General features: G+C 44.1%; 1 protein-coding gene across 2 annotated transcripts in view; it reads right to left on the bottom strand.

Annotated features, from left to right (window-relative positions):
* The window catches only part of FLI1 (Fli-1 proto-oncogene, ETS transcription factor), a 117,117-nt gene that overhangs the window by 37,408 nt on the left and 65,341 nt on the right, over positions 1–14,368 (bottom strand). For both annotated transcript variants that reach the window (XM_065416911.1, XM_065416912.1), the window contains 2 exons: positions 6,888–7,042; positions 2,793–2,996 (listed from right to left, as the gene is read on the bottom strand). In XM_065416911.1, the coding sequence (XP_065272983.1) occupies positions 2,793–2,996; positions 6,888–7,042 (359 nt within the window). The remainder of the gene's footprint in view (positions 1–2,792; positions 2,997–6,887; positions 7,043–14,368) is intronic.

Genomic DNA, 14,368 nt, shown 5'->3' with positions numbered 1-14,368 from the left:
AATGAAACGTGTGCTTTCAACCCACAAGCCCTGATTCAGCCAGTCTCTCCAGAAAGCTTGGAAACCTCTTAGAATCTGGCCCAAATTTTGCGTTTAAACTCCAAACTAAGGAAAGTCTACCTGGATTGCTGTTAGATGCACACACTTCTGGTACTGCAGCTCTATACACACAACTATTGTTTTACAGTATAGCTTTGGTGTAAAAAGACTGCAACTCCTGCTAAAATAATTGAGAGTTGCACTTATTTACACAGCGCTTAACTTGGCCCAACATAGCCTGTAAACAGCAAAAGAGCATGGAAAAGATGTCTACAGCTTTCCATTGGCCCACCTCCTATGTGTGCCCTTTACCTATGGATAGAGGTGGGAGAGGGTTCCTGATTGGAGCTGGGGCAATAGAGGAAAGATTTTTTCCTATGTATCTGCTCAAACTCAGCAACAAATGGTGATTTAGAAGCATGCATGACTTTTTCACGGTCACTTTCTGCGAAGGCTCAAGCTTTCCCAATGCTCAAAAAAAGGGAATGTTTCATGCAAATATTCACCCTACCAGAATTGAAAATCATTTATCTGCTTGCAAAATGTGCAATTCGCACTGCTCCCTTGAGTCAGGCCTTGTCTACATACAGAAGTGGTGCCAATTTCAGTAAAATTGGTTTTAAATAATCATTTTTCTATTTTCCTAGCTGCAAGGAGCCCTAGCCATGGACCAGCACACCATTGTGCTAGGCGCTGTACAAACACAGAACAAAAAGACAGTCCCTGCCCCCAGGAGATTACAATCGAAGTATAAAACATGAGACAACAGATGGATACAGACAGATGGGGGAGCACATGGAAAAATCACTCCCTTTAGTTAAATAGGTGCAAATTTGTTATGTAAGTGTCAGAGTGATTTGTATATTCATTTGTGACATTCACCCTTGGAATGTTATGTGGACCAACAACCATATCCTGAAGAAATTTGCAAACGATTTGGGATAAATCTGATTATTTTGTGATCATCCAGCTACGGGTGGTGGGGGTGGTGGTGAGTTAAAATCCATCAGTTCAGTTATTTGTTGTAAATTATTCATTCAGCTCATCTTAGCTCCTCTTACAAAATATGGGTGGGGTTTGCACTGGTTTAACTGTGCTCCTCTCCCGTCAGCGGTAAAACTCCCATTGTTTTCAGTGGGAGCAGAGTTAGACCAATGCCAAATGCTTTTGAAAATTCCATCCTACATATCTGACTGCATTGCCTAACTGTGTTGCTGCACTGGCCAGACGGGAGACATCTCCAGCTCTCTGTAGATTATAAGAGTTATACACCATCAGTTTGTAAGCAAATACACACTTGTTGGTCTCCCACACCTTGCTGTGCAGCACATTGTTCCTGATCAGTTTTCTACCTTTCATTTCTCAGTTTTTACAACCCCATGAAAACTGTTCCACTCGAAGTCATAACCCTCTGAGCCCCGGAAGGATGAAGTCAGGGGCAGAAAAAAGGAATGCAAATGCAGTGGATAGAAAAGAAAATGGATGAGCTGGAGTCATGTAGGATCTATCTACTTATAAAGCCTCTCTTATCGTCACATCTGAGCTCCTCACAGTGTATTTATCCTCACGACACTTCCAGGATGTAGGTGTAACCCACACATCTCCTAGGTGTGGTGCTCTGTCCCATTAAGTGGCCCTAAGGCCACTTAGAAAGAGATTAGTGAGTCTGCTCTACAGCCTTAGCTAACAGCCACATGGCTTTTAGCTCATGCATTTAGCTTCAAAGGTCCCAGGTTTGATCCCACCTGCCAACAACTGGGGTCTAACAGCCTTACAAAGGGAAGTGTTGTTATCCCTATTTTACAAGCAGAGAGTGCTAAGGGATTTGCCTAGGGTCCTATAAGAAATCTGAGGCAGAGGAGGGACTTGAACCAAGGTCTCCCAAGTCCCAAACTACTGGGCTCAACACTGGATCACCCTTCCTCTCTGGGTAATGCTATAGCTCCTTTCAAAGAGTAGTCTATCAGGCTATTCACTATCCCTGTTTGGTAGCCCACTGCAGGAGCTTACTAAAGCAAAATGGGCTATTAAAAGGAGAGCAGGCCCTCCCAGGGTAGGGCGGTGCTGGGGGGGACAGGACCAAAGAGGTTTAACAAAATCCTGCTACCTTTGAACACAGGGTTATTCACACCATGCTGGCTTTTGAGCAGCCGTAGTCAGTGAATGTCTCTCTCATATTTTCTCCTCCTTCAACAAATTCCCAGCCGGATCCAGAGGAACACAGGACTTGCCAGCCTGGCTCAGAGCCAGTTCAATATCCTGGCTCTGATGGTGGTGCACACCAGTTTCTTTGGAGGAAGGTCAAGAACTCCAAAAAAAATGGAAAATTATGGAATAATCTCCCCATAACCCCATCACTTAGTAGTTGGCTTAGTCACTGAAGAGAGTCTGTATTTTTTTTTTAACCATATAGCCATGGATGTTCCTATTATCTATATAAATATGCAGGTCTTTGTTGACTCCTACTAAGTTCTTCCCCTCAATGATACCTTGAGGCAGACGGTTCCACAGGCTAATTTTGGTTGGTGTCAAACAATATTTCATGAGGTTAGTTTTGATTTGCCTTTCACTCCCTTTTGTTCCTCTTCTTCCTCTCTCTCTCTCTCTCTCTTTCCCTTTCTCCTCTCTCTTCCTCTTCCCCTCCGTTTATCATCCAAGTGCAGAGTGAGATGTTCAAAACTCACCACAGCCTGTTTCCCTCCCCCTCGCCCCCCTGCAAGTAAACATTGCACCAGCATCAGAGGGGTACTTACTTTCCCTGAGGTAACTGAGGTGAGACAACAGAACTTCTGTGTTGTAAAGGGAGGTGGCTCGGAGGAAATCTTCTTTGTTCATTTTGCACAGTTCCTTTCCGTCCATGTTCTGGAAGAGGGATGTGTCAATCTCCATTAATCCATACTCCTTTATAGCCCACTCCAGCCACTGGCGCACGTGTTCCTGGGTCCACAAGGTGGGATCTGGCAGAAGAAGAGACAGCTGGTAAATACCAGGCCCAAAGGAACAGCCTGTCACAGGAGTGTCACGCTATCAGTCAGTTAGCCCATTAATAATATTAGTAACAGAGCACATTTCATCTACACATCTCAAAGGTGGGAAAGTATAATTAACTCTGGTTTACACATGGGGAAATTGAGGTACAGGGCAGCAAGGGACTCACCCCTAGTGAGATAATGAATCAATAGCAGAGCCAGGAGTAGCATCCAACTCACTTGGTTTGCACTCAGATGCACTATCTCCCCGGCCACCTTTGTAGTAGCTGATGTATGACTCACCTCTTTGAATAAAAAGCTCATCCCTTTGAAGAGATGTACTTGTCACACTGTTAGGTGCCTTTAAGCTGCACAGATATAGCAGGGATATGGAAGTCACCCAGCCTGTCCTGAGTGCATTACAAACTCCTAACAGATGGCCTTTTAAACTTTGAGAAGGGTGGTTATTATGGTCAGCAAAGGGAGTCTAAAATATTCTTGCCTTAACAGCTCTGTTAACCATGTATCTATGAGTCACGTTTGCTGACTCAGCTGACAAACACAAGTTTTCAACCCCATTAGCCTTGCAAAACCAACATAGCTATTGGAGGGTGAGCTGGATTCTATACTGTCTCATGCATTGTTGTCAATTGTCAACGAAGGTCCAGCTGCAGAATTGTTATTAACTGCAATGATGGAAGAGATAGATGGCATTCAGCTGGAGGTGTCAGCACCCATGTTGAGAGTTCGCTGCACCGGCAGTTACAAATGGAAATCATCCTTTGAGTTTTAAGATGATGGGTTGGATCAGAAAGTCCCAGAGAGGATTAAGTATGCCAAGTCTTGATACCGTTTATACAGAATCATTTTCAGAGCCTATCTCCACTGTCAGATTCTTCCTGTGCTGTTTTTCTCATGTTCCCTCATCTGGAAATCTGAGCCACAAATTAGGTTCTCTTGCAAAATTACTTGAATTTAGGGAGTGGTCTGTGCCCAGACTCTGGGTCCTATCACCCTGGAATTTTGGATCTGGGCCTGTCTTTACATCTGGCACCTCTCTCTATGAGGGACTCTATTCAAATACTCAAGAACTTTGGCAGAGTTAGGCTATAGACTAGAACTTGATTGCATGACCACGTCTCAGCTGGCAATTCCTGCTTTTGATGAGACTGGAAGTATCCAGCATCACACTTTCCTGCCACTTCAATTTCTGGTCCCTCCACACTAGAATATCCAGAGATGTGGGGCACAAATCATGACTGGGTGTTTAGCATAGCTTGGGGGATGGGATTGGCTGGCAGCCCATGCCACCCAAGCATCCCCTTATACAGAGGGCATCATCTAGTGGCTGCATCTGCTGGGTTTCAGGGCTGCTTCATACCAGAGTGAAATGGCAATGGAAAATCACTCCAGAAAATACTAAAAATACATAGTGAGATTTACTTACCTACTTCCTAATAGCACCTGAGCTCTTTAAAATTGAATTTTAACCATATAAGTTACTATCCTTCACTGTTAATTTACTTTTTGCATTTCCTCTGAGTTTAGGCAATGAAAATACCCTGATCAGCTGCACTTCTGTTTCCATCCAGTTTCTTGCCATTTCACTTTCAAGTTCTGGAGAAAGTTGGCCTTTTGGTTGTAAATATTGAAGGGGAATGTTTAGTTAGTTAGTTTTGTAAGATCCCAACATTTAGGGCCCAGGTTGACCTGACAGAATCCCTGAAACATTTTTCTAAATCTCAGGCATGTTCTTTAACAATGTTGGGAGAAGATTCTGGAGAGTTCCTTTGGGTCATACATCACCCATTCTGGCCTTTCTGTCCCTATTAAACACATCACACTTCAATGTCAAAAAGTGCCTGAAAAACTGCCTTCATAGCACATTAGCTAGAGTTTACTATCATTGCTGTGTCAGCTCTTAGGTAATAGTATTCTTGCCTCTCTCCACTACAGTGCGCTATAAATATTAACTCCGGATTGTACTAAGCGCTTCCAAATGCACTTCTTGGATGAATTGGGCCAAGTCTTTTCCAATGATCTGGGCCAATGATTAACTAGCCATCTAGTTTATTCCTGATTGACAAAGGCCTGCTGTTTTCGCAATGGTCTCTTGGTTTTGATTTGTGGAGGCCTGAAAGTGACAAATCTCCACTTTTACTTTCCTCCCAAAGGAGGAGACGACATTAAACTACCTCTTCCTCTAATGCTTCTAAAATCCTTCCTTTCCATTTCATCCTCACTGCTAAGGCCTTTGTTCACCTTTATGTAATGCACAGATAGCATGGTGATGGGCTCTATAATTCTCCCTTCTCAGCTACTGCAGCCTCCTCTGCCCTCCAGTCAATGTTGATGCTGAAAACATGTCCCTTTCCATCATTCTACTTAGGTCATTTGCCTTTCTGAGGGTAAAATTCACCCCATGCAGAGGCCTTAACCGGGCTTAAATGGGACCTTGAGCACAGGGGTCAATCTTTTATTGGCTTCCCCTCTCTTACTGCATTCAGTTCAAACATCTTGTCCTTATTCCAAATGGTAAACAAATGCATTGGAATTGTCATCTGTTCACAATCAGTTCATGAACTGAAAACAGAGCTAAATTCGACAAATACACCTCTTTCTGCCGATAAATTGGAGAGAGTTCCGAGAAGAGCCACGAGAATGCTTAAAGAATTGGGGAACATGCCTTACAGTGATAGACTCCAGTAGCTCAATCTGTTTAGCTTAACAAAGAGAAGGTTAAGGGATGACTTGATCACTGTTTATCAGTACATGCATGGGGAACAAAAAATTAATAATAGGCTCTTCAGACTAGCAGGAAAAGGTATAACAAGATCCAGAGGCTGGAAATTGAAGCTAGACAAATTCAGATTAGAAACAAGATGCCATTTTTTTATCAGTGAGGATAATTAACCATTGGAACAATTGACTAAAGATTGTGATGGATTCTCCATCGTGGGCCATTTTAAAATTAAGATTGGATTTTCTCTGGTTCAAACAGGAACTAACTCAGAGAAGTCCTGTGGCTTGTGTTACACAGGAGGTCAGACTAGATGATCACAATGGTCCCTTTTCACCTTGGAATCTATGAATAGTTCATTAGCTGCATCCTTCAGAACATAGGGGGAATCCTGGTCCCACTGAAGTCAATGGAAGTTTTGCCAGTGACGTCAATGGGCTGAGAACTTCGCTCATACAGTTTCCTTCATAGGGAAGTTCCTATGCTAAAGTGCTTATACACAAAGAGTTTCCAAACTTTGCAGAGGAAAGACGCCCTCACCTTCCAAGCGTAAATTCTGCAGGTTCCCCACAGCAGTGATTCCCAAATCCCTGATCATCTGAATGGATTTCATGTGCCCTGTTACATTTGGATAGGTACGGTTAGATATTGTATAAGGCCACACAGCTGCTTGGGAAATTTCCAACAAAATAGTTTTTTGATAGAAAATACTGAAATTTTCTGATTTTTCATTGGAAATATCAAAGCAAACGATTTCATTTTTAGTCAGCTCTACAATAAAGTGCATCTGCCTATGGTGCTATGGAGCCTCATGGGAGATTTAGATCAGTATTTCAGGTCTCCATTCAATTTTATGAGCTGGGCACCCTGGCCAGACTACATCACCCATGATGCACCATAGTTTCCCCTCTGACTAAGCTGTGTGTTGCATCATGGGAATCACATTGGTTCAAGACACAGAAACAAAATACTGGAGTTCCCCACAGGATGGAAAGCCTGATTTTTGCTTAGCTTTATATGGCTATTAATACAGAGAACTCAGCAGAGAACAGATAACTCTCCCCCACCCTCCCTGTCAAATCAAAGATGGACAGTGGCAGAAAGAATTTAGAACACAAATATTGTGATGCCGATGGTACCTGCTGGGACGATGACTCTCCTCTCATTGGTGGTCATGTTTGGGGGAGGGCCATTCTTTTCATCCATGTAGGTGCTGTAACTCATCGGGTTGGACTCCGTCCCCGCGCCCACCAGTTTGCTGCATTTGTTAACGCTGCAGTCTACCGGCGACTCCCTGAAATGGGAAAGGTTAGGGTTAGGGTTAGGGTTAGGGTTACGGTGGAGTAGAAGGGGAGCAAGTTGTAGGTCAGAAACAGGGGGAGTGTCTAGAGGGTACCTTGCACTTCTATCTCGCCTGTCATGTGACAGTCCCAGGTAATCTACACACCAGAAACCTCACAGCAGGAGCGTGTTAATTATTACTCTATTAATCTATTAAACAGAAGGATAAACTCATGCACACAGGTGAGCACCCCAAATTCCAGCTGACATCAGTGGCAGCTGCAGATGCTTAGCACCTTTGAAAAATCAAGCTCCAAGTGCCTTGCTCAAGATCGCATAATAAGTCAGTGGCAAAGTTGCGATCCCAATAGCCCGGACTCCCAGTCCTCTAGCCACTGGCCACGCTGCCTCCCTATGAAAGTCTTCCCCTCCTCCCTTCATGTGAAGCAGTGATCTCCAGCCAATGCCACATTGCATTACCTCTACTGGAGACAGCCTGCATTGCTTGATATCGCATTAGCGTCTGCAATAGAACAGATGCGACCTGGTGTTAGAAGCCCCCAATTGGCTCGTCTCACCCACCAGTTGTGTGGTGTCATAACCTAGATGGTCAACTCGTGGGAGACAAGAACTGACTGTTGTTGGTTTGGTTGGTTTTGGGCTGTTTTTTTTACTGTGTGTCGGTCCAGCATCTAGCGCAAGGCTTTAACCTTTGACTAGTACCTGTAAGCACTACTGCAATATAAATAATAAGAAATACAGCACTCCCTCCCCATTTCGTTATTAAAGGCCACAGAATATCCACACTGGAAACATGGAGCTACAGAATGCTCCCAGGAAGATAATAAAAATGTGATAATGATCATTTATATTATTGCAGTGCCTAGAGATTCGGGCCTCATTGTGCTAGGTGCCGTCCATGTAACCCACTGGGGAATGTGTGCTGCAGGTCCCCTTCTGTGCTGATCCGCAGAGGATATCTGTCCATTACAGCCACTAGCTAAGAAGCCTGCGCTGCAGTAGCTCATACTGTAGATTCCCCAGTTTAATTCTTGGTGTGTCAGGGATAGCAGCCACCACATATCTGCAGTAAGAGGCAGTCCCTGGCTGAGAGTTCACAATGTAAATAGAGAAGAGGGAGTTGCCATCAGTTTACAGATGGGGAATTGAGGCACAGTGAGATTAAGGCCCAGATTTTTAAAGGTATTTAGGCCCTGTGGTGCTCAGGGTTGCAGTGCCTAACTGATTTATGAACATAAGTCTCATTTTCAAAAAGAATTTAGGCACTTTGGAGCCAAAATCCCACTGACAGTCAATGACTTTTAGGGTTGCCTAAATCACTATTGAAAGTGAGACTGAGGCTCCTAAATCAGCAAGCCTTTGAAATGCTGAGCACAGCAATGCTTAAATACCTTTAGAAATCTGGGCTTAAGTGTGTGGCTGAAGCAAGGGTTGAACCTGGATCCCCATCCAGTTATCATGTCTGGTCTAGATGCGATAAATCGATCCCCGAATGTGCTCCCCATTGACTCTGGAACTCCACCAGAGCGAGAGGCGGTAGCGGAGTCGACGGGGGAGCCGCGGCCGTCGATCCCGCGCCGTGAGGACCCGAGGTAAATCGATCTAAGATACTTCGACTTCAGCTATGCTGTTCACGTAGCTGAAGTTGCGTAGCTTAGATCGATCCCCGCCCCAGTGTAGACCAGCCCTTAGCCACATGACCACCCTGCCTCTTTGCCAATAGTGCAAAGAAACAAGCAAAGAAGTGCTTTGGGAGGAAGCTACTCACTGCAGGGTAAAGAACATGCCAGTGCATTCATCCCATCCTGGGAGCTAGTTGGGAGGATTTTCCAATATAGAACAGTAAATGAGTTTGTTTCTGAATCTAACAGAGGGTGGGGGAATTACTGAAGTTCAGAGATCATGGCTGGGAGATAAATACTCCACTGAGAGAGTCTAAGGCAGATGGTAATTTTTTCCTCATGTCTTGCCGGGGGAATGTGGCTTGAAAATGGAAATAAGATGTATAACTTACACATGTTTGAGTTTAAGGTTTTACTATTTCGCCTACTGTTTTTCCAGGCAGAGAACCAAATCCACCTTCGGAGAAGCAAACTGCTGAAGGTTTAATGTCCCATGGCAGCCGGAGCAGAGTCTGAGCAACTGCTGGGACGTCAGGCTTTTCAGAGGGTCCGAGCACTTCCCACTCGCTGCAGAAATGCTCAGTGTCAGGTGTTAAATGCTCCATGTACTGGGAGCAAGAACGGTCCTGTTTGGAGGAGACTAGGGGAAATAACAGCATCCATGCTTGAGCTTTAGGACTCCATCCTGTACAGCGCTGATGGTCTCTAGGAGGTGCCTGGCAGCCTCCACTCCCATCGGCTTCAATGGTTGTTGAGGGGGTTCCACTTCTCTCAGCAACTGGACCTTTCAGCTCAGACTTTAATGGCCCATTTGATGGGTCTGATCCAAACCCCCAGATCTTCGCACTCCCAGATTTGAGGAGGTTTCGATGTCAGGTGAAATCCTGACTCTCATTGATTTCAGCAGAGTCAGGATTTCACCCCTGGGATCTACCTTACTTCTTACACTGCAATCATCACAGTATTGTCTGGTTGGCCAGTATCCCTATAATGGACTGACCCAAACCCCACTGTTCTGTACTGCATTTCCCTTGGAAAACATTACTCTGACTTGAGCTTTTCTCTTGCAGATAATAGGGCAATAACATATCCATATGTGTGTGTTCATATCTCTCTCTCCCAGATTTGCTCCTGTGAATATCTCTCTCAGAATCCAATCCGCATTAGATATAAACACACCCAGGTGCTTTTTAATAGAGTAAACCAACACTCCTACTTATGCTATAAGCTCCATAGAGAAGGGAGGGTTTCTTTAGTCTCTCTGCAACATACCATGCATGGCAATGGTGTGTATACCAGTGTACCCATTAATAATGATGACAATGTTGTAAGATGGCTCCAAAGCATTTTCATTATGATTTTGCATCTGGCAAGCACAGACCTCTTCCCCAGCCAAAAGTTCAGCACTGGGGGGCATTGCTGGTAGAAGCTATGCATTTTCCCAAACTGGTATTTGGCAGGAGAATATAAACAACCCATCTTTTGAGAAAAATGCCATGAATTCTTTAATGATTATAAGTGGGCAGGACCTTACTTTAATCACCACTTGCAGCACAGCACCCCCGAACACCAGGCTGGACATTAGCTCAATGACTGACCCAGCGCTCCCCAACCAAATCACATTTGCAACACCTGGATTTCCCGTGAAGGTCTCCCTCCAAGTATAGTCCCAGCCTGGCCTTTTCTAGGACAGGGAATTTGAAAGGATCCCAGCAGAAGGTGGTGTAGCTGCAGGCTATACAAAGAGGAATGCAGTAGAATAACTACAGTGCAGGAGAGAAGCGGGAGAACAATTCACAGTGAATAGTTTATTCACCGATCACAGCCCCATCCTTCGTTCATTAATTACCCATGAGCAGACTTAGATTTTTTTTATCAATGTGTTCATAATTCAGAATTGTTTATGCGATTCTATTTCAGACGCTGGGTTGCTCCTGGGTTATTCCCGGAGTGTGGGGCTTCAAGTTTTCCAGTGGCTACACAATCCGGAATGAACAGGTGTAGCTCAGCATCGGTCTGGGCAACAAAAATGATTAGGGGTCTGGAGCGCATGACTTATGAGGAAAGGCTGAGGGAACTGGGATTGTTTAGTCTCCAGAAGAGAAGAATGAGGGGGGATTTGATAGCAGCCTTCAACTACCTGAAGGGGGGTTCCAAAGAGGATGGAACTCGGCTGTTCTCAATGGTGGCAGATGACAGAACAAGGAGCAATGGTCTCAAGTTGCAGTGGGGGAGGTCTAGGTTGGATATTAGGAAACACTATTTCACTAGGAGGGTGGTGAAGCACTGGAATGGGTTACCTAGGGAGGTGGTGGAATCTCCTTCCTTAGAGGTTTTTAAGGTCAGGCTTGACAAAGCCCTGGCTGGGATGATTTAGTTGGGAATTGGTCCTGCTTTGAGCAGGGGGTTGGACTAGATGACCTCCTGAGGTCCCTTCCAACCCTGATATTCTATGATTCTATGATTCTATGAGGTCAGTGGAGCGAGGCCCATTTGTAGGAGTTCTTTTATGGACACTCACTATGGAAGGAGGGAACCCAAAGAGCACGGGGCTGTGCGGATCCCAACACCCTTCATCCCGACAGCAATGTTCGATTTCTGCTCCTTCCAAGAGGACATCGGGAGCTCAGTGTTTTGGGAAGGGTTAGGCTGGCCTCGCCAAACCAGACAAGCAGCTAGCCTGGCATTGACAAAGAGCTACTCTGTGCAACCTCACCCAGAGCTCCAGATATGTGGAAACAAAGCAACCACTGTACCAGGGCCTCTGTCTAGGAATCACCCTGAGCTTGAGTTTGAATTAGCAACATAAGGGATTCCAGTGATTTCGGAAACTCACTCAGCAGGAGATTTCCACTTTTTTCTCTTCCTTTCCTCTCCCCTCTTATCTCTTCTCCCTTCTCTCCTGTTCCTACTTCTTTCATCTTCTTTTTTATTCCTCTCCCCACACTATGTCCTTTTGTCTCTTCTCCCCTCTCCTCCCTGTTACTCATCTTTCCTTCTCCTTCCCCTCCTGTAGTGGCCCAGATTACTGGGACATCCTTAAATGAATGTGCTGACTTGGTATTAATGTAACTAACACCTTCACACTGAATGGGCATCTAAATATCACTTTGGATCACTTGATGATTACCTGTTCTGTTCATTCCCTCTGAAGCACCTGGCTTTGGCCACTGTCGGTAGACAGGATACTGGGCTTGATGGACCTTTGGTCTGACCCAGTACGGCCATTCTTATGTTCTTAAACATCACTGACTGGGGCTCCCCAAGTCCTGCCCTGGAGGGAAAGTTTGGGATTATGGTCTCTTTTCCAATTGTTCAGAAGTTCTGTCTGGAATCTGAAGGGGCTCTTCCCACTACATTACACTCTCCTTGCCCCCTTCTCATTCTCTCTTGAACTTGTAGACCCTCTTTATGTTTGTACAGCACCTAGCACAACAGAGCCTGGATCATAATTGGTGCGTCTGGCCACTACAATAATGCAAATAAAATAATCAGAATACGAAGGTGTATAGAGAAGGGGCAAAGGATGAACAAGAAGGGACCAGAGAGAGAGGGAGAGTGCAGAGATGAAAGAAGAGTGATGTTAGACACAAGGGCATGAATATTGACAAACCCCCCATTCTTACCGAGAAACAGAATGATAGGAAAAGCACAAACGAATTCTCAAACACAGGCCCCTCGTTTAGATTGTACTAATCCTGAATGTAGCGAGTCAAATGAGCACATCTCCTTATATAATCTCCAAATCCAAGAACCTCAAGAATATTTATTCTCATAGCACTTCTGTGCAGGACAGAAGAATTATCCTCCTTCTAGGATCAAAAACTGAGTCACACCATGATTAAGTGACTTGGCCAAAGTCACACAATGAGTCTGTGGCACAGGTGGGAATCAAATCCAAATCTCTAAAGCCCCAGAGCCCTAAACACACTATGTAAACAGGCAGCTTGTATGTTTAAATCCTCATTTGAACTAGAGCTGGTCTGAGCTCTAACGTTTATAGCTAGAATTAGACTTGAATTTCCCTATAGTTGAAGAAGGGAAGTGGGAGCAGATACCAGCAATACTCTGGTTCTGATCTATCAGATCAGATGGTTGATGGGTCAAACCTATCAAGTTCAGATCCAAAGTTCCTTGTGATTTGGATCTAGTGATAGAATTCAGGCCAATCTCTGGTTTATATGATGGACTGAAACACCCTAAGAAGAGACTCACTTTTGGAAAATGGCCTACATTGTGTGAGGGACAGCGGAAAAGGTGCATCAGGATAGATGGAAAATGGGCAATAGAAAAGAAATGGTGCAGGGTTGTGTCTTTCGCGCTTTTACACAACAACAATAAAGTAGTATGAAGAAACCACATGGGCACAGTGGGGTCCCGATAACAGTGTTTACTGACCATACCCAACATGCAAGGACGAGTTACATATACACAAAGCTGCTCTGCTAGGCTTCTAAAACAGAACACAGTGAGCGCCCCTAGATGGCTCACATTCTAGTTAAAGGGAAACGATGCTATTCATATACACTTCAGCAAAGAGAAAACAGGAAAAGTGTAATAAGTCCAGGGAGTCCTTTTGTTTTACTTAGAGACAATTTTGTGGCAACATTTATTATGCCATAAAATGAGCTGCCTGAACCTTAATGATATTTTAATATTTCAGGGGATGTTTTCAAAGCATTGATTTGATCGTTAGCCAAGCAAAACTCATTAACATCATTGGGAATTACACAGCTAAATTCCTCCACACACATGCACATACCAAGCACTTGGACATTTTACCCCACTTTATTTATGTGATTAAATTTATACTATTGTCATGAAATTCAGAACTCACATGTTTGGAAGGCCACCCTTTGATCTTGGTTACAGTGATATAATTCATGATAAATCACTAAAGACAGCAGAGGTTTGGGATTTGTGTGTTACGGGTTATTATTTGTATTTAGAGCTGGTTTTAAAAAACTGGGATTTTTGGGTGATAATTTTTGTGACCAAATCCTCCCATTTTTTTTCTCAATGAACTTCAAACTTCTCCATTGAAATTTGGAGCAGCTGATTGAAAAACAGGATGCATGTTTCATGCAAAATTTCTGCAAAACACTCATCCTGGTTTTCCTTCATTGAAATTCAACATTTCAATGAATACGTTTGTCAAAAAAACTCCAACATTTTGGAAAAAAATTAACCAGCTATTTTTGTATTCTGGCAGTTTCCACAGGCCCCAACTGAAATCGGGGTCCTTTGTGCTGTACAAATACATAGGAAGAGATCACCTCTTTCCCAACTTGCTTACAATCAAAACAGACCAAAGAGACAAAGAGGGGGAGAAAAGAAAGATTGTCTCCCCTAGTTACAGGTGGGGGGAACGGATTCTAGAACAAGGCATGTTAGAACAATGCACAGAGCAATTTAATGGAGGGTTGGCTGGAAAACAAGAATTCTGTTTTGCAAAATAATATCAAGGTTTCAAACTTGTTTTCATTCTGCAGCAGAATGAAACAGAGACTTTAGACATTTTTTTCCAGACTAGCCAGAGGTAGGGCATTTGCATGGGATGTGGGAGACCCAGATTGAAATCCCAGCTCTGAAGCAGGCAGAGAAGGCACTTGAATATGGATTTCCCATGCCAGTACCCTAAACACTTAGCTAATGACTATTTGGGGTTGGGTCTCTTTCTTCCTCTCCACCGCAGC

Source organism: Emys orbicularis, chromosome 15 (genome assembly GCF_028017835.1).
Source record: "Emys orbicularis isolate rEmyOrb1 chromosome 15, rEmyOrb1.hap1, whole genome shotgun sequence".
NCBI lineage: Eukaryota > Metazoa > Chordata > Testudines > Emydidae > Emys > Emys orbicularis.
The sequence above is the reverse complement of the archived record's forward strand: the minus strand, read 5'-3'. Positions and strand labels throughout refer to the sequence as shown.